Genomic DNA, 18,015 nt, shown 5'->3' on the forward strand with positions numbered 1-18,015 from the left:
CTTCGGCGCCATTTTCAAACTACTTTACCGCCGACAGAGAACAAGCTAGCTAGCTAGTTCAGATCAGGGCGAGCCGAACGAAAGCTTTGCATTCATGAAAAATCCATGTACTGACTGACCACCATCGCAAACCTCTACAAGGCGTTCCACCTGGCACATACGTGAGAGTCTCATGCAGTCTTTTCAGGGTTGTTTGTTCGATAACTTTGTTTACCGAAGTCATGTCAACAATCACAGCTAACGTTAGCTAACTAAGTTGGCTATCTAGCTAACCGGACCGTGGATTTGTGAGTATAATTGAGCTACTAATGAAAGTTTACTGACAAGAATATATAAGTTAGCTATAGCAAGCTAGACTGTCAGTGAAATCCTGTTTTCCCGTTTGCCATAACTTTACCTGGCCTGAACGACCTAGCTAACGTTATCTAGCTAGCTGCAGCTTGATAGGATGAATGCGCTGGCTAACGTTACTTGCTCTGGTCCAATAGTAGCCCATTTCAGTTGTCAATGCACTAAAAGTCCATCTTGGGCTAGTCCAATAGTATTGGCTAGCTATGTAGTCAATAAACTGTAGTCAGCAAATAAACTAGCTATAACCACAGATGGAGATGTCTACGAATCTTTATTATGTCCTGTTTTGTAGACTGCTACAGCAACAATGAGCACCAATGCAGAGAGGAAGTTTATCAACCTTCGGAAACGTCTGGATCAACTGGGATACAGACAGCCTTTGGGAATCGAGACCCTGCCACTGGTGGAAAAATTGTTCAGGTAAATACATATTCACCTCTGAGTCATGATAGTAAATGACCAGTTATATAGAGAGATGTTATTGTGTCCCATGTTATAGTGAATGAGGTTTGTGTGTTTCTGCCTATACTGCAGTGATCTGGTCCACACCACTGAAAGTCTGCGCAATGCCAAGCTCAATGCAGGGAAGACTGAGAAAGAAAGCCGTAATTTAGATGCCCTCCTGGAGCCATACAAGACGGAGAATGCCCGGCTGGTCCGGGAGAACAACGAGCTGCACCTTGGACTCCTCAAACTAAGGGAGGAGAAAGACCGAGTAAGCAGAGGTATCAGTCCACACAATGCCACTCAGTGAAGCAGCAGTCCATTCATATATGAATCCCACTGTTCTCTCGTAACAGAAATAACTGTTCTAACCCATTCATTTTTACTCCTCTGTTATCACTGGCAATACATATATTTTGATATGAAACCTGTCACTGCCCTTTGTCTCAGAGCTCAAAGCCTACATCAGAAAGCTGGACCATGAGACATCAGACCTGAAGTTCCTAAACAACCAGTATGTGCACAAGGTCCGCTCCCTGGAGAAGGACAGCAAGGCCAAGACAGAGCGCATTCAGCAGCTGCAGGAGAAGAACATGCAGGCTGTGGTGCAGACACCAGGTAGGACATAGACCCAACATCCATTGGCATCCACTTCATACTTCTATTACTCACCCACAAGTTATTCACTCAAGTTCTTAAGCTAGAGCAAAGCTACATATCCTGTTTTTCTAACGTGTACATCCAGCCTCTATACAACCACACACCAGTTGACCAGGATGTTTCCATTAATGATGATTTGACAGGAGGGAAAAAGCACAGCATTCCTTTCAGACGTCAGCGGATGCAGATTGATGAGCTTATCCCGCCCTCCTCTGGGCCCACTCAACCTGTGGCGCAGCCTGATGACCCGTACATCGCAGATCTTCTGCAGGTGGCTGATGACAGGTGGGATCCTCCTTGTAGCTGTTTAATCACTTAAAAGCAATTGATTTTGTATTTATTTAAACATATTAACAATGTACAATTAAATAGTATGGTAGTGCTATTCACATCAAGATGCATCAAAGGGATATTTGCAATTAGAAAGAGGAGGAAGGGAAGCGCTACTGAGGTACACTATAGTATATTTTGGTAGATAGAAGGTGCTCTTTGGTAAAAGGTGTAAATAGGTCATCAAAAAGAAAGGAGGACCAAGGCACTCTTCATATAATTAATTAAAATGCCTTTATTAGTATGGCATGTTCAATAGAAACAAAGTTGTTAAAAACCGACGCGTTTCGGCTGCATGGCCTTCGTCAGGGAGTACAGAAAAGGAAGAATACAATGTCCTCTTTTGAAAGGCTTTTCCAATTAGCTCTAATTAGAAGTGGGAGTGGTAACAAAATTGGACACAACTAGTAAGCAATAATATACAAATGAAAAGATGAAATACTGTAGCTATGTTATCATGAGCATACAACTCCAAAGTTAGAAGCATCAGAACACCCAGAGAGGCAGTCCCAACCCTAACCATGACTGGGAGAAGTGTCCAGAACAAGAAAGCAATATATTCCACAGTACACTAGACCACAGCAAAACATGAACAACAGTCCAAACATAGCTGAGGGCAATAGAGCAAAATGTCCACTAGATGACAGCAAATGGACCCATCACGACCCTACAGGAAGGGTGAGAAATCCATATCTTCATTTAAACCAGGGTACTTAGTGGCCTGTAGTTTATAAATCCAAAAACTTTCCCTTTGGTTTAACTGTTTAGGACGGTCCCCTTTTCTAATAGAGGCCGGAATATGATCAATACCCATAGCTTGTAGGGAGGCAGGGTTGCCATGGTGTAAGGACTTGTAGTGCCTTGCCATGGGGTAGTCTTCATTGCCTACCCGTATGGCGTACTTGTGTTCCGCCAAGCGATCTTGAAGGCGTCTCTTTGTCCGTCCAATGTAGAACACCTTGCACTGTGGACATTCTAATCTATAGATGACATGAGTGGTTTTGCAGTTAATAAAATGCTTGAGGTAATACTCCATTTTAGAAGCTGTGTCAACAAAATACTTTTTCTGTGCAATATTACTGCAATGGTTGCACTGGTTACATTTAAAAGAGCCCTTCGGTTTGTGGTCAAGCCAAGTTTTTTGAGAGTCACCCGGAAGATAACTGTGGACTAATTTGTCATTTAGGGTAGGACATCTATCTCTTAAAGCTTATGACTGGTGGTTCAGGAAAGACTTGGCGTAGTAGCGTATCACTTTGGATGATTCCCCAATTGTTTTTAATGATTCTTTTAATGTTCTCTGCTTCAGTGCTGTATTTTGTAACAAAATACACTCTGATGTATCACGAGGGACTCTTCTTCGTAACAAGTTCTCTCTGTCAAGTAATCCAGCCCTTATACCTGCATCTTTCAGGACCTGAACGCTGTAGCCCCGATCCAAAAAGCGATTCTCCAATTCAGCAGATTTGACACTGTAGTCTGTTTCTTGATCGCAAATTCTGCGGACTCTTTGGAATTGGCCATATGGAATATTCTCTTTTAGCCTTTTGGGGTGAAAGCTGTCTGCCCTCAGAATGGTATTCCCATCTGTAGGTTTCCTAAAGATTGATGTGTTCAAACAACCTTTGTCATTTTTAGTAATGTCGAGGTCCAAAAAATGAATGTTATCCTTGCTGTATTCCATAGTTAGTTTGATGTTAGGGTTAATGCTGTTAAGGTATTGGTGGAAGGAAATAAGTTCATCTTCTGAGCCGGACCAAAACAGGCAAACATCATCAATATAGCGTCCCCACCATATAATCCGGTCAAAGAAATGGTTATTAGAAGGATCCAAAATGAAGTCATTTTCCCATTTACCCAAGTACAAACCAGCGTAGGAAGGGCTGTAGCAAGCTCCCATGGCACATCCTTTGACCTGTTTAAAAATACGGTCCTGGAAGATAAAGATGTTATGATTTAGAGTCCATTCAGTCAGTGATACAATGAATTCAGTAGGAGGCATCTCAGTTTCAGGCCGGGTACTCAAGAAATGGTGCATCGCTGCCAAACCTTGTTGATGCTCAATGGTGGTGTATAGAGACTCCACATCCATGGTGACTAAAAAGGAAGCTGTGCCTATATTCTTCAATTCCTTAATTTTGTTCAACACATCTGTGGTATCTTGAAGATAGGCTGGAAGTGACATCAGAAAAGGCTTAATAAAGTAATCAATGTACTTAGAGATGGGTTCTGTCAGACTTTCATTACCACTAATGACTGGTCTGCCTGGGGGGTTTTCAAGATTTTTGTGGATTTTTGGAAGAAGGTAAAAAGAAGCCATACGTGGACTGCCATTGAAAAGAAATTTGAACTCATTGTCTGAAATGTAACCATTTTCCTTAGCTTCTGTGAGGATCCCTTGCAATTCAGTTTTTAGGTCCTCTGTAGGGTTGAAGGTAAGAGATTGGTAGAATTCGTCATTGTCTAATTGACGGTAGGCTTCTGTCACATATTTGTCTTTACACCACACTACTGTAGCACCACCTTTGTCTGCTTTTTTAATTACAATCCGTTCATTTTTGGACAATGATTCAACTGCATCCCTCTCTGTCTTAGAACGATTACGTCGTGTTTTGTTGGAATCACTTTTACCCTTAAACAGATTCTCCACATCAAAATTAACTTTCTTGGCAAATGTATTTAGTGTGGCATTCTGGACTATGGGACAAAAAGTGGGCTTGGGCTTAAAAGGTGTTTTAGAGGGAACAGAAACTTCCTGACCTGAGACACTGGCGTCTGTAGTTGGAGAGATGTTTTGCTTGTACCAGGCCTTCAGATGTAGATTCCTGTAGAAACGAAATAGTTCAATCTTTGGGATATTTGCAATGTTTTAATTGTGTAATAACTAGGGGTATAACGGTTCACCAAAGCCGCGGTTCAGTACGTATTATAGGTTTGGGGGTCACGGTTCGCTTTCGGTACAGCGGAAAATTAAATGCCAGCTGTTACTGTAGTTATTTTTTGTTTATTTAAGAAAATAGAAAGTATTGGTGTTCCTGATTGTGCTCTCATCAGGTATATGGAGCCATATCAACACTTAGTATTTTATTAAATCAAAATGCACGATTACTCAATAACAACACTAAAATAATGTGCAATATGCATGTGAAATCAATATGTAAACATGACTCAGACATTGTATAGGCTTATGCTATAGTGTTTCCTTACAAAGAGAAAAAGATGTGCACTCTCATAAAGGGGGCGTGTCTGTAGCGGTACTTCTCATCTCCCTCTCCGGGGTAATGTAATGGGGCTGTCACAGCTTCTCTGTAGCCCTGGAGGTCCATCCACCCATTAGCGGCAGCAAATAGCTTAGTGGTTAGAGATTTGGGCCAGTAACCGAAAGGTTGCTAGATCGAATCCCCGAGGTAAAAATCTCTAGTTCTGCCCTGAACAAGGCAACCCATTGTTCCTAGACCGTCATTGTAAATAAGAACTTGTTCTTAACTGACTTACCTAGTTTAAATGTAATATAATTATTTTTTTATCTGTAGTTGACGCAACACAGGGTGCATTGGTCAATTCATTGATAACTTCGGATTTGGCTTGCAATTGAGCGTGTAATACCTGTTTGCTGAAATGGGTGCTAGAGGTAAGTTTGTTTTCTCAACCACCTAGAATGGGTGCATATCAGCGGCTAAAAACATACCTGTCGCTTTTGTAATTTCTTTGGCCCAGAATCAGCTGCGACGAGCTGCTTGAATGCAAAGGGGAAACGAAGTTGTTGTTTCCGTCTTGCTCCAGTGGTAGGAATACTGAGATGTTGGCAGCTGCACAATCTATTCTCATTGAACAGTGGCAAATATAGTTAACATTTTATCCACAACTCTCTGTCCATCACTGTTGTAATCTACTGGGAAGCCAAAATGTTCCCAAACTGGATATCTAAACGATGATGGAGGATTCTCCTGGTTTATCGACCCCGCCACTCGCCATTGTACAGAACTAGTTCCCGGCTGCGTGTCACAAAAGGACCATTTGAAATGCGCCAATTTAAGATTTTAATTTTAATTGCAATCAGCAGTTGTTTTAACAGAATAGCCTTAATTGTTTTTATTTTTCAGCTGAGATTTACTCGAGGCATACAAAGGAGCGCACTTGACTCTCTATATAATCTATTGTCGTGACGTGACTTTCATTAATGTGATGACGTGACTTTCATTAATTCAGTACTACACAAATTGGTTTAATTATTTATTTACTAACTGAATAATAACACAGAATACACATACACACTTATGAGTACAGTACAAAAAAAAGAATGAATGTATGTACTTGTAAGTCGCTCTGGATAAGAGCGTCTGCTAAATGACTTAAATGTAAATGTATGAGACAAAAGTCCCTAGTGGACTGACAAGATATGACGGCTTGTTACATCATAGATGGGAAGGGGGAAAAAGTGTGAGCGAAAGAGACACTTATATCATACATTTAAAAACTATGCTCACATTAACTATGCTCACATTTACCACCGCCTGTTTTGGAATATGAAGTAATGAATGTATTTACATGTGGATGTCTTTGTTCGTTGTATATCTCTGTTGAAACCAATCAATTCTTCTATAGGAAGGGGTCGATTGGTGTAAGGCTCTGGTTGTCCACCAGAGGTCACAATGTCCTTCTTAGTTGTCCTGGCTTCAATGGGCTGTGTCCTCTGAGCAGCTACTTAGATGCACCAATGATTGTCTAAGATGCGATTTTTCTCCTTCACATCTCGTGTCTTTAGTCAGAGTTTGAAGCACTTTACACACGCAGCTGCAGACTGGCAGTACCCTGGTCTGGTAGGTGAGGTTATCTTCTTCACCTCGTGTTGGTTCAACGTTTCAACCATTTCCCACATGTAGCTAACGCTCCACGCTTTTCTGGTCTGGTAGGTGAGATTATCTCCTCACTTTCCATCCATTTCAATGTGTGGACCACGGTCTCACGTCTTCTGGTATGAAATGTTAATTCTTACCCAGTTCTTTTAAGCACTCTGATCGAAAAGGGCGGTTCCATCACGCTGACAAGCTCTCTGACCTCATTCGGGGCATGGCTAGTTACTGTGCAAAGTATAATCAAAAACTATGATCTCGTTAGAGAACTAAAATCACATTCCTATCTTAACAAAAAATAGTTTCAACCTTTTGCATATTGTCTGCACCACGTATTGGGTGGAATCTTGACACAAACAGTGCGTTCACTTTCCAAGTTACAGTATTTTTGTTATACCATTAAAAAAAAAAAGAAGAAATGGCATCACAAAATAGACATGTTCAATAGACCACTTCCCACATTTGGATGTTAGAAATATTGTTCCAGTGTCCACTTTTGGATGTTAGAGTTTTTTGGTGGCAAAATGTATCTGTAACAAAGCACATTCCAATCTTGATACTAAAGTGCAAGAGCGGGTTCTCTGCTGCATAAAATTTACGATTGGCGTGAGGTGTCATAAAACCGACCCAGCCCCCCCCCCCCCCCCCCCCCCCCCCGTGGTGAGAGGGGTCTGGTCATAGTCAGCAATTTGCCAAGCTGATCTGAGGCCTTGGCACCTACTGCTATACCTTGTTCAAAGGCACCTGAATATTTTGTCTTGCCTATTCACCCTATGAATGGCACACATACACAATCAATGTCTCAATGCTTAAAAATCCTTCTTTAACATGTCTCCTCCCCTTCATCTATACTGATTTGAAGTGGATTTAACAAGTGACATCAATAAGGGATCATAGCTTTCACCTGGATTCACCTGGTCAGTCTGTCATGGAAAAAGCAGGTCTTAGTGTGTGTGTACATACATACAGTGCATTCGGAAAATATTCAGACCCCTTGACTTTTTACACATTTTGTTACGTTACAGCCTTATTCTAAAATGGATTACACACACACGGCCAGCTCTAGAAAGAGTCTTGGTGGTTCCAAACCTTTCTATTTAAGAATGATGGAGGCCACTGTTCTTGGGGACCTTCAATGCTGCAGACAATTCCTTTGATCTCAGGGCTTGGTTTTTGCTCTGACATGCACGGTCAACTTATATAGACAGGTGTGTGCCTTTCCAAATCATGTCCAATCAATTGAATTTACCACAGGTGGATTCCAATCATGTTGTAGAAACATCTCAAGGATGATCAATTGAAACAGGATGCACCTGAGCCCAATTTCGAGTCTCATAGCAAAGGGTCTGAATACTTATGTAAATAAGGTATTTCTGTTTTTATATTTTTCGCTTTGTCATTATGGGGTATTGTGTGTAGATTGAGGATATATATTTTTAATCCTTTTTAGAATATCTATCTATATACCCCCCCAGTTCAATACAATACAATACCATTACACTCCTAGTAATAACTGTGAATAATTTTACCCTAGGATCCAGGAGCTGCAGCAGGACATAACCAAACTGAAATTAGACCTTGAAAGAGCTCAGGGCGGTATCAAACACCTGCACATACAGGTTGAGGAGCGAGACAAAGAGATTGAGCGTCTTAGTCGAGCACTTGATGGAGGGCGTCCTTATGATGTCATCTCCCTAGAGGCTCAGACCATCAGCAATGAGAAACTGATTGCCCACCTTAACCTGCAGGTAAGAACCGAAACCTGACCCACTTCACGCAATGGGTATTACCCACACATTGAATTGATCTCCGCAACCTACCCTCAAACTGAAACTGACCACAAATAACTTACTTGTATCTGTCAACACCAACAACCATCAACTCAGGCTTGCCAAAGTCCTTTGAGCACTTACCACACATTGACCTCTCGGTGTCGTGTTTCCAGATCGAGTACCTACAGGAGACTAACAGGACTCTGGAGCAGAAGGTTCAGGGGTTGCAGCAGAGGAAGCAGGATGCATCCACCGAGGTGGCGGACCTCAGTGCCAAGAACCAGGAGTTGTGTCAGGAGCTCACCCACATAGACCACCTGGCCAAGCAGCTGGAGAAGGACAAGGACCTGGTGCTGGAGACTGCTGACCTGGAACTACAGGAAGCCAAGGTGAGGAAGATGATAAATGGGAACAGGAGGAGTACTGTATAAAGACAGGCAGAGGGTTCAATTTGAGGGAAACGTTTTTGACAAATCTGTGGCCTGTTTTTCTCCTCAGAAAGAAATCCAAAAGCAACACCGAGCCTTGGAGGACTTGGAAGATGTAATCACAAAGTTAAGAAGGGTATGACTTTTTATTTATTGGGCTTATAAAGGCTTGTAGCCTACACGTTCCTGTTAAAACTTAACGTTTCAATGACAAGAGAATGTCTATCTGTTACAGTACCACATCAGATAGTTGTTAAAGGGCAACTTGAATCTGTGCAGCATTTTACTCACAATATCATATTTGTATCTGACTGGATGTTTTAGGACCACGCTGAGGGAGACTACGAGAAGGACCGTCTGAGGAACCAGCTGGGGGAGCTCAGGGAGCAGAATGAGAAGATGGAGGGACTGATGAACTTCCTGGAGGAAGAGAAGAGGAGGCTTCAGGACAAACTAGAGAAAATGACTGATGCTGGTGAGTAGCAGTGTTTTTCTCCTGTCTCACTGGAACTTTGGGACTCAAATGTCTCTCATTGATTATAGTTGGCCTAAGCCCAACTGACTCTGGTTGCTGTATCTAGATAAAGAGCTGGTGCTTGAGCTGGAGAGCATGAGGTCTAAACATGGTGTGTGTGGGAAGGACCGCTCCCCATCTCGTCTGGACGCATTTGTCAGGAGCCTGGAGGAGGAGCGGGACTATTACCGACAGGAGGCTGAGCGCTACCTCAGGGCCAGGGGACCAGGCGGCATGGACCACAAACCCACCCGCAGCAGCCCAGGCAGGGGCAGGAGCCCCAGGGGGCGAACAGGCTGGCATGGCAGGGTGAGAGAGCCAGCCATTATACTAATGCAAAGAATACATAGTTATGTTCTTATTTACTGTATATACGTACATAAACTCATGGTACTAGTAAGCCTCTTATATCATTATTTTGTTTGCATGTATGGTAAATAATTAATTTTTGTGTGTTATTTAGGGGGACAATGTTGATTTGGAGCTCTCCCGGACAGTGAAGGAGAGAGATGAGCTCCAGGCTGTACTGCTGGGTTTTGAGAGACACATGGAGGACATCCAAACCAATGTCAAGGCCCTTACTGCTGAGCGGGACCAGCTTAGTTTACAGTGCAAAAAGGTGAGACAGGCCAGTCCAGGACATGGCATATCAAATGAAAAAGACTGTTTCAGTGTAGTACCAAGCATTGAAAGTCATACCTATCAATTCAGGTATAAAATACACATCTTACACCCTCCTCCGTTGGATCAGTATTTGAAAGCCCCTGTCTATGACGGGGGCACTCAAGTACTACTGTCCGGTCACACAAATTTCCTATATGGCAAAGGTCTGGATGGATATTGTTATATAATAATAATAATGTTTATTGGCATAGTAACAAACCCCAACCTCGTGACCCCAAACTGTTCACACCCCTCTTGTTGGTGGAGATAATTTTGTTTTAAAGCTTATTTCCTGCAAATCTACACTTAAAAAAAATAATAATAATAATACTTTTTTCCCCCAATTTCCCCAACATGAGAACATATGAAAGCTGGTGGTTCAATTCCCAGTTCTTCAATATTCCCAGTTAAGAACTTTTGGGTTGTAGTTAATTAAAGGAATTATGACGCGTCGACTATTTCTCTCTATACCATTTCTATTTCATATACCTTTGACTATTGGATGTTCTTATACGCACTTTAGGATTGCCAGCCTAATCTCGGGAGTTGATAGGCTTGAAGTCATAAACAGCGCTGTGCTTCAAGCATTGCTAAGAGCTGCTGGCAAACGCAGGAAAGTGCTGTTTGAATTAATGCTTACGAGGCTGCTGCTGCCTACCACTGCTCAGTCAGACTGCTATATCAAATCATATACTTAATTATAATATAATAAACACACAGAAATACGAGCCTTTGGTCATTAATACGGTAAAATCCGGAAACTATCATTTCGAAAACCGGAACCGTTACGTATTTTATCGAACGGGTGACAACCCTAAGTCTAAATATTGCTGTTACATTGCACAAACTTTTATGTTATGTCATAATTATGTAAAATTCTGGCAAATTAGTTCGCAATGAGCCAGGTCGGCTCAAACTGTTGCATATACCCTGACTCTGCTTGCACTGAACGCAAGAGAAGTGACACAATTTCCCTAGTTAATATTGCCTGCTAACATTAATTTATTTAACTAAATACACTTCTGTGTATTGATTTTAAGAAAGGCATTGATGTTTATGGTTAGGTACAGTTGAAGTCGGAAGTTTACATACACTTAGGTTGGAGTCATTAAAACTCGTTTTTCTAACACTCCACAAATTTCTTGTTAACAAAATATACATTTGGCAAGTCGGTTAGGACATCTACTTTGTGCATGACACAAGTCATTTTCCCAACAATTGTTTACAGACAGATTATTTAAATTAATCACAATTCCAGTGGGTCAGAAGTTTACATACACTAAGTTGACTGTGCCTTTAAACAGCTTGGAAAATTCCAGAAAATGATGTCATGGCTTTAGAAGCTTCTGATAGGCTAATTGACATAATTTGTGTCAATTGGAGGTGTACCTGTGGATGTATTTCAAGGCCTACCTTCAAACTCAGCGCCTCTTTGCTTGACATCATGGGAAAATCAAAAGAAATCAGCCAAGACTTCAGAAAAACAATTGTAGACCTCCACAAGTTTGGTTCATCCTTGGGAGCAATTTCCAAACGCCTGAAGGTACCACGTTCGTCTGTACAAACAATAGTACGCAAGTATAAACACCATGGGACCACGCAGCCGTCATACCGCTCAGGATGGAGACACATTCTGTCTCCTAGAGATTAATGTACTTTGGTGCGAAAAGTGCAAATCAATCCCAGAAAAACAACAAAGGACCTTGTGAAGATGCTGGAGGAAACAGGTACAAAAGTATCTATATCAACAGTAAAACGAGTCCTATATCGACATAACCTGAAAGGCCGCTCAGCAAGGGAGAAGCCACTGCTCCAAAACCGCCATAAAAAGCCAGACTACGGTTTGCAACTGCACATGGGGACAAATATCGTACTTTTTGGAGAAATGTCCTCTGGTCTGATGAAACAAAAATAGAACTGTTTGGCCATAATGACCATCGTTATGTTTGGAGGAAAAAGGGGGAGGCTTGCAAGCCGAAGAACACCATCCCAACCGTGAAGCACAGGGGTGGCAGCATCATGTTGTGGGTGTGCTTTGCTGCAGGAGGGACTGGTGCACTTCACAGAATAGATTGCATCATGAGGTAGGAAATCCTGTGGATATATTGAAGCAACATCTCAAGACATCATTCAGGAAGTTAAAGCTTGGTTCGCATATGGGTCTTCCAAATGGACAATGACCCCAAGCATACTTCCAAAGTCGTGGCAAAATGGCTTAAGAACAACAAAGTCAAGGTATTGGAATGGCCATCACAAAGCCCTGACCTCAATCCTATAGAAAATGTGTGGGCAGAACTGCAAAAGCATGTGCAAGCAAGGAGGCCTACAAACCTGACTCAGTTACACCAGCTCTGTCAGGAGGAATGGGACAAAATTCACCCAACTTATTGTGGAAGGCTACCCGACATGTTTGACCCAAGTTAAACAATTTAAAGGCAATGCTACCAAATACTAATTGAGTGTATGTAAACTTCTGACACACTGGGAATGTGATGAAAGAAATAAAAGCTGAAATAATTTTCTCTACTATTATTCTGACATTTTACATTCTTAAAATAAAGTGGTGATCCTAACAAATTTTTACTAGGATTAAATGTCAGGAATAGTTCAACTGAGTGTAAATGTATTTGGCTAAGGTGTATGTAAACCTCCGACTTCAACTGTACATTTGTGCAACGATTGTGCTTTTTTCGCCAATGCGCTTTTGTTAAATCATCACCTGTTTGGCGATGTTGAAGTAGGCTGTGATTCGATGATAAATGAACAGGCACCGCATTGATTATATGCAACGCAGGACAAGCTAGTTAACCTAGTAATATCATCAACCATGTGTAGTTAACTGGTGATCATGTGAAGATTGATTGTTTTTTATAAGATAAGTTTAATGCTAGCTAGCAACTTACCTTGGCTCCTTGCAGCCACGAGGTCCTTTTGACGCTGCACTCGCGGTCAGCCTGCCACGCAGTTTCCTCGTGGATTGCAATGTAATCGGCCATAATCGGCAGCCAAAAAGGCAGATTACCGATTTGTTATGAAAACTTGAAATTGGCCCTAATTAATCAGCCATGCTGATTAATCGGTCGACCTCTAATATCTATGTCTGTACTGTAGGTTCAGGAGGAGCTGAGGCGGGTCCGTACAGGATCAGAGCTGTCCACAGAAGTCCTGAGGCTGAAGGAGGAGAGGGAGCAGGCTGATGCTGACCTACAAAGGATCACCTCCGAGAGGGACACACTCCGAGAGAGACTAAAAGTTGCCCAGACCTGTGCTCTCACAGACCGAGAGGAAGAGGAGCGGAGGATCCTGAACCTGGAAAACACCATCAAGACTGTGAGACTGATCAACTTCTCACCAAATCAAAGCCAAATGATCCTGTCGCAGTTGATCATATTACTTTTTGTAGATAGAACACCTTACACATATTTTACAACCACCGTGTACTGCACTGTCAATCATGTCTGCCTCTACCATTATTACCACCTCAGCTGATCTTGCATGCATGATGTACTAGGAGTAGAGTGTGTTATGGTGTGTGTTTTTGGTCCCCAGTTGGAGAGGGAACGTCTGGACCTGCGGTCTCAGATGTCCTTGCTGAAGGAGGGCAGGGTGGCTATAGAGGAGGAGCTGAAGGCTCGCTCCACTGCCCTGGTCCACACTGCAGAGGAGACGGCCCAGCAGAGAGCTGAGTCCAGCGCACTACGGTACTGTCTGTCGGTGTCCGTCTGTCTTTCTTTGTATGGATGTGATGTCATTTATGTAGTGATGGGAAATGGCTAATTCCCGCTTTATGTTCAGGCTGTTGCAGGAGCAGATGGAACAGTCTCTGTTTGACACACAACACAGGCTCTCTGTGAAGACCAACGAGCTCCATGCTTCCCACCAGCAGATGGAGAAACTGGAGGAGAAAATAGGTGAGGGGTTTATGGATGCAGGGGTTAGTTAGACCTGGATATCCTACACACGGTTTCCCTTTGTTTATTCTGAGATGCTTTTTTATTTATTTTTATTTTAAAATAATAATTCCATCAGCTGAGCTGAGTCGCCATGGCTCCACCCAGAGAGATGGAGTTACTGTGCTCCAGAAGACTGTCTCTGCCCTGGACAGGGAGAAGGATGCTCTGCAGGATGACGTGGACCAGAAGACTGAGAGCCTGGCCTTGCTGCAGGACGAGCTGTTCAGGAAGGTAGGGCACTAGATACCAGGGACTGGCCTGTACATGTTAGAGGGACTAGAACTATAGAAGTAGGCAGTCCTGCAGAGTGAGCACTGTTCTGTCTCTCATTCTGCAGGTGAAGACACTGGAGGAAGTTAGACTTACTGTTAAAGACATGGAGAACTCCCTAGAGTAAGTGTACACTCTTCTTGTGTGTTTTGAGTTGTCTGTTCGTGCATGTGCGTGTGCGTGTGCGTGTGTGTGTGTGGCGAGCGAGTGGATCAGTGATATTGTGTTGTACCTGCAGTCAGCTGAAGGGGGCACTGAGCAGCCGTGAGCGGGAGATAGCCAGTCTACGCAGACAACTTGACTCTGCCCAGGAGGAGCTGTCTGGAGTGGGGAGAGACCGAGAGATCGCCCTGCGAGAGAACCGGAGACTACAGGATGACCTAGCCACTATGACCAGGGAGAACCAGGTACAGAGCACAGTTGGATAACAGCACTTTTGTGAACAGAACAAAATTCTGTCACCCACAATAGACGTATCTAACTTGGGGGCACATTTACTGTACAAGTTCTTTATTTAATTGGGATGCAAACATTTCATACGTACTCTGTTTTCATGGGTCTCATTTGCACGTGTTGTGTGTCCAGGCTGTGCATGCCGAGATGGAAGACGCCTTGCATGAGAAAGACGAGCTGAAGATGAGAGTTCACTCCTACATCTCAGAAGTGGCCAGAATAGAGAATATAATGCTTGCAAAGGTAAACAGTAACTCTACACAGCAGTAGTTTATTCACACTAGATGTTTCCCTCAAAGGGATTGAATTCTAGTGTAGATATTACAATTGGATTATTATGTATCTACTGGAATTGATAATGGCTGTTTTCCAGTGTTTAGCCAAGTACACATCCTCCAGTTGCTATGGAGTCCTTCCAATACTTTTTAAATGATTTAAATAATGTTGTCTTCCAGGAGAAGGAGAACAGGGAGATGCTGGAGCGGTTCCGGATGGCCCATGGGGAGTCAGAGGACCGGGAGCTGAAGCTGCAGCACGCTGAGGGCCTCAACAACTCCATCCGCCTGGAGCTGCTCTCCTCAGACACAGAGAGACGACACCTCAGAGAGACTGTGGGACATCAGGAGAGAGAGATCCAGGAGGTGAGACGGGGGTGGGGGGGGGGGGGGGGGGGCAGCAATGTGGGTGGAGAAAAATGCTGTAGATAAAGCTTAAAATGGGTAGAGTTTGAGTTTTGTTTAAAATGTCCACTAGCTTATGTTGTCTGTTCGTGCATACCTCTACCCAATATCTACTATACTGAATTCACTTGCATTGTTGCAATTGGTGATGAGGATGCCTGTTCTGTCCCAACCGTATAGCACATGAATGCCCTGCAGGCATACGAGGCCCAGGTGTCGTCCCTGGCCCGGGGCATGTCCCGGCTGGAGGAGGAACTGCAGGCGGCCCGGGGGGAGAAGACTGTCCTGCTGTCTGACCTGGCCTCTGTCAGGGAGCTCTGTGTCAAACTGGATTCAAGCAAAGAGCTCAGCACCCGCCAGCTCACCTCCAAGAGCATGGAGCTGGAGAGGGTGAGCAAACTGACTGCATCTCAGTCCTCCACCCTTTTCATTTCCCTTCATGAATTTAGCAATGGTGGAAATGTACACCACACACGTGTATGTGTATGTGTGTGTGTGTGTGTATATATATATATATATATATATATATCTATATCTATATCTATATCTATATATATATATAACTCAACAAATATGGACTTGGTCTTTTACCAAATAGGGCTATCTTCTGTATACCACCCCTAACTTGTCACAATACAACTGATTGGCTCAAACGCAATAAGAAGGAAAGAAATTCCACAAATTTACTTTTAACAAGGCACAGCTGTTAATTTAAATGATTTCCAGGTGATTACCTCATGAAGCTGGTTGAGAGGATGCCAAGAGTGTGCAAAGCTATCATCAAAGTGTGGCTACTTTGAAGAATCTAAAATATATTTTATATTTTTTGGTTACATGATTCCATATGTGTTATTTCATAGTTTTGATGTCTTCACTATTATTCTACAATGTTGAAAATAGTAAAAAAAAAGAGCCCTGGAATGAGTAGGTGTGTCCAAACTTTTGACTACACAAACACACACAATGCATGTACCAATAAGTTGCGATACAGGCCTTGCTAAATGCAGGAACCTAGCTATAAGAAAATGTGCCGTCTGTGTAGTGTCGACTCTGCCCTTCATTATGTCTGTCTATGGGCTTGTGCTGCTCTCGTAGGTGACAGGAGAGCTGGAGGACGTGCGCTCGGAGGCAGAGCTGCTGAAGAAACAGCTGGCCAGTGAGAGGCTGACTGTACGTAACCTAGAGACTCTTCTCTCCTCCAATCGGCAGAAGGAGTTCCACACGCATTTGAGCGCCAGCGAGAGGGAGTCGGAGCTGAAGGTTCTGCGGGACAGACTCGCCCTCGCTGACAGCAAAACGTAAGAGAGGGTCCTAAAGAATCCTTGAGCCAACGAATGTACTTCTTCACAGACCCACTGACTACACACAATCTTGAGTCTTACTGATTTAATAAAGATAAGTAACATTGTGTGTGCAGGGCAGGGCATGCCAGGGAGGTTTCACTACTCCGAGGGAAAGTCTCTCAGCTGCAGACAGAGATGGACGTGCTGAAGAGACTGCTGACCACTGAGCGCTTTGAGCGGTGAGCTGAATGACTCTGTGCCCAGCTTATCAGTCACCTACCTCAATAATCCACATTTTTGTTTGCGTGTAATTGAAAAGGCTGAGGGCTACTATGTGTCCCTCATCCCCTTGTTGTCTCTCTACCTCAGTGAGAGGGCTGTGCAGGAGATGCGCAGGCAAGGTATGTCTTTCTCCTCACTGCGGAGCTCCTCCCCCCTGAGCAGATCTCTGAGTCCACGTCCCCCCTCCCCGGAACGTTCCATCCTGCGAACTCCAGAGCACTCCACCGACCGGTCACCAGAGAAGTGAGTTACACTCACAATACTACGTACGTGCTTGCACAGACAGACACACACATCACACCACTTCCTACTTTTATATCCATTCTGCAATCACTGCGATACTCTAGCATCTATAAAACAGAGACTTTATAGATCACACTGATTGTATTCAAGCCTGTAATTGATGTGACTTCCCTTTTCCTCCACAGAATTGTGAGCTTTAAGGAGTAGAGCCACCAGACAGACAGGGAAATGAAGGAGCTGGAGTGAGTGCGTGAGAAGCCTGTAAGGGTATCAGTTTGGACGCATCACACAAACTATTCACACACAACTTAGCAACTCTTGTGTCCAACACAAATGCTTCTAATGGTCTAAAATGTCACCGTTCTCCTTCCCTATGAAGGATGCAATAACTAGGATCAAAGTTGAAATCATGCCGTCCTCTCACCAAAGATAATTCCAGTGCCAATTGTTTCAAGAATTTGATTGTCTATATTATGTTTCTCCATGGGAAAAAAATGTACTAATTGAGCTACTAATAGTATTGTCAAATTGAAGTGTACCTTGGAGGTACTGTACATTTTCTGCTTTTACTTGGGAGATCCATAGGTGATTGGACTGAGATACTTTTACCAAATGTATTTATAAGAATCTGGACTTGGTTATTAGACCACTGATAGGAGAATAGTTCATTAGTTCAGCTTTGTGTTCTGTGGTATTTTTACATGTTTAATGTTACATATTATTCCCATTATGCCTAAATAACTTATTCCTTCAAATAAAGTTTTGTACAAACAAATTCACTGCACTCGTCTGTACCTAACATCAGAGACAACACAACAGCCTTTAAATGACCCATA

The 18,015-nt window shown here is 43.0% G+C and overlaps 1 protein-coding gene across 2 annotated transcripts; it reads left to right on the forward strand.

Annotated features, from left to right (window-relative positions):
* The first annotated feature begins 25 nt into the window (after nucleotides 1-25).
* On the forward strand, nucleotides 26-17,954 carry cep135 (centrosomal protein 135). 2 transcript variants are annotated; one of them, XM_055923035.1, is made up of 24 exons: nucleotides 26-287; nucleotides 644-771; nucleotides 886-1,076; nucleotides 1,246-1,413; nucleotides 1,599-1,740; nucleotides 8,173-8,386; nucleotides 8,584-8,799; nucleotides 8,909-8,974; nucleotides 9,163-9,313; nucleotides 9,420-9,661; nucleotides 9,816-9,971; nucleotides 13,127-13,345; nucleotides 13,565-13,716; nucleotides 13,811-13,926; nucleotides 14,045-14,199; nucleotides 14,306-14,361; nucleotides 14,477-14,645; nucleotides 14,824-14,934; nucleotides 15,147-15,332; nucleotides 15,552-15,761; nucleotides 16,467-16,669; nucleotides 16,789-16,893; nucleotides 17,024-17,202; nucleotides 17,365-17,954. In XM_055923035.1, exons 2-23 carry the CDS (start codon nucleotides 659-661, stop codon nucleotides 17,181-17,183), a joined length of 3,501 nt encoding a protein of 1,166 aa, XP_055779010.1. In that variant the 5' UTR covers nucleotides 26-287; nucleotides 644-658; the 3' UTR covers nucleotides 17,184-17,202; nucleotides 17,365-17,954. The 2 variants fall into 2 exon arrangements, with proteins under 2 accessions (XP_055779010.1, XP_055779009.1); XM_055923034.1 differs by having other exon boundaries at nucleotides 17,024-17,179.
* The last annotated feature ends 61 nt before the right edge of the window (nucleotides 17,955-18,015 follow it).

This window comes from Salvelinus fontinalis, chromosome 5 (genome assembly GCF_029448725.1).
Source record: "Salvelinus fontinalis isolate EN_2023a chromosome 5, ASM2944872v1, whole genome shotgun sequence".
Taxonomy (NCBI): domain Eukaryota; kingdom Metazoa; phylum Chordata; class Actinopteri; order Salmoniformes; family Salmonidae; genus Salvelinus; species Salvelinus fontinalis.

Bases quoted from the DNA above. Each gene is read 5' to 3' on its own strand.
- cep135 (XM_055923034.1), top strand. From the start codon at position 659: ATGAGCACCAATGCAGAGAGGAAGTTTATCAACCTTCGGAAACGTCTG. The intron at 9,662-9,815 runs GTGAGAGAGCCA...TGTGTTATTTAG, and splicing joins GAACAGGCTGGCATGGCAGG to GGGGACAATGTTGATTTGGA. The intron at 15,762-16,466 runs GTGAGCAAACTG...CTGCTCTCGTAG, and splicing joins AGAGCATGGAGCTGGAGAGG to GTGACAGGAGAGCTGGAGGA.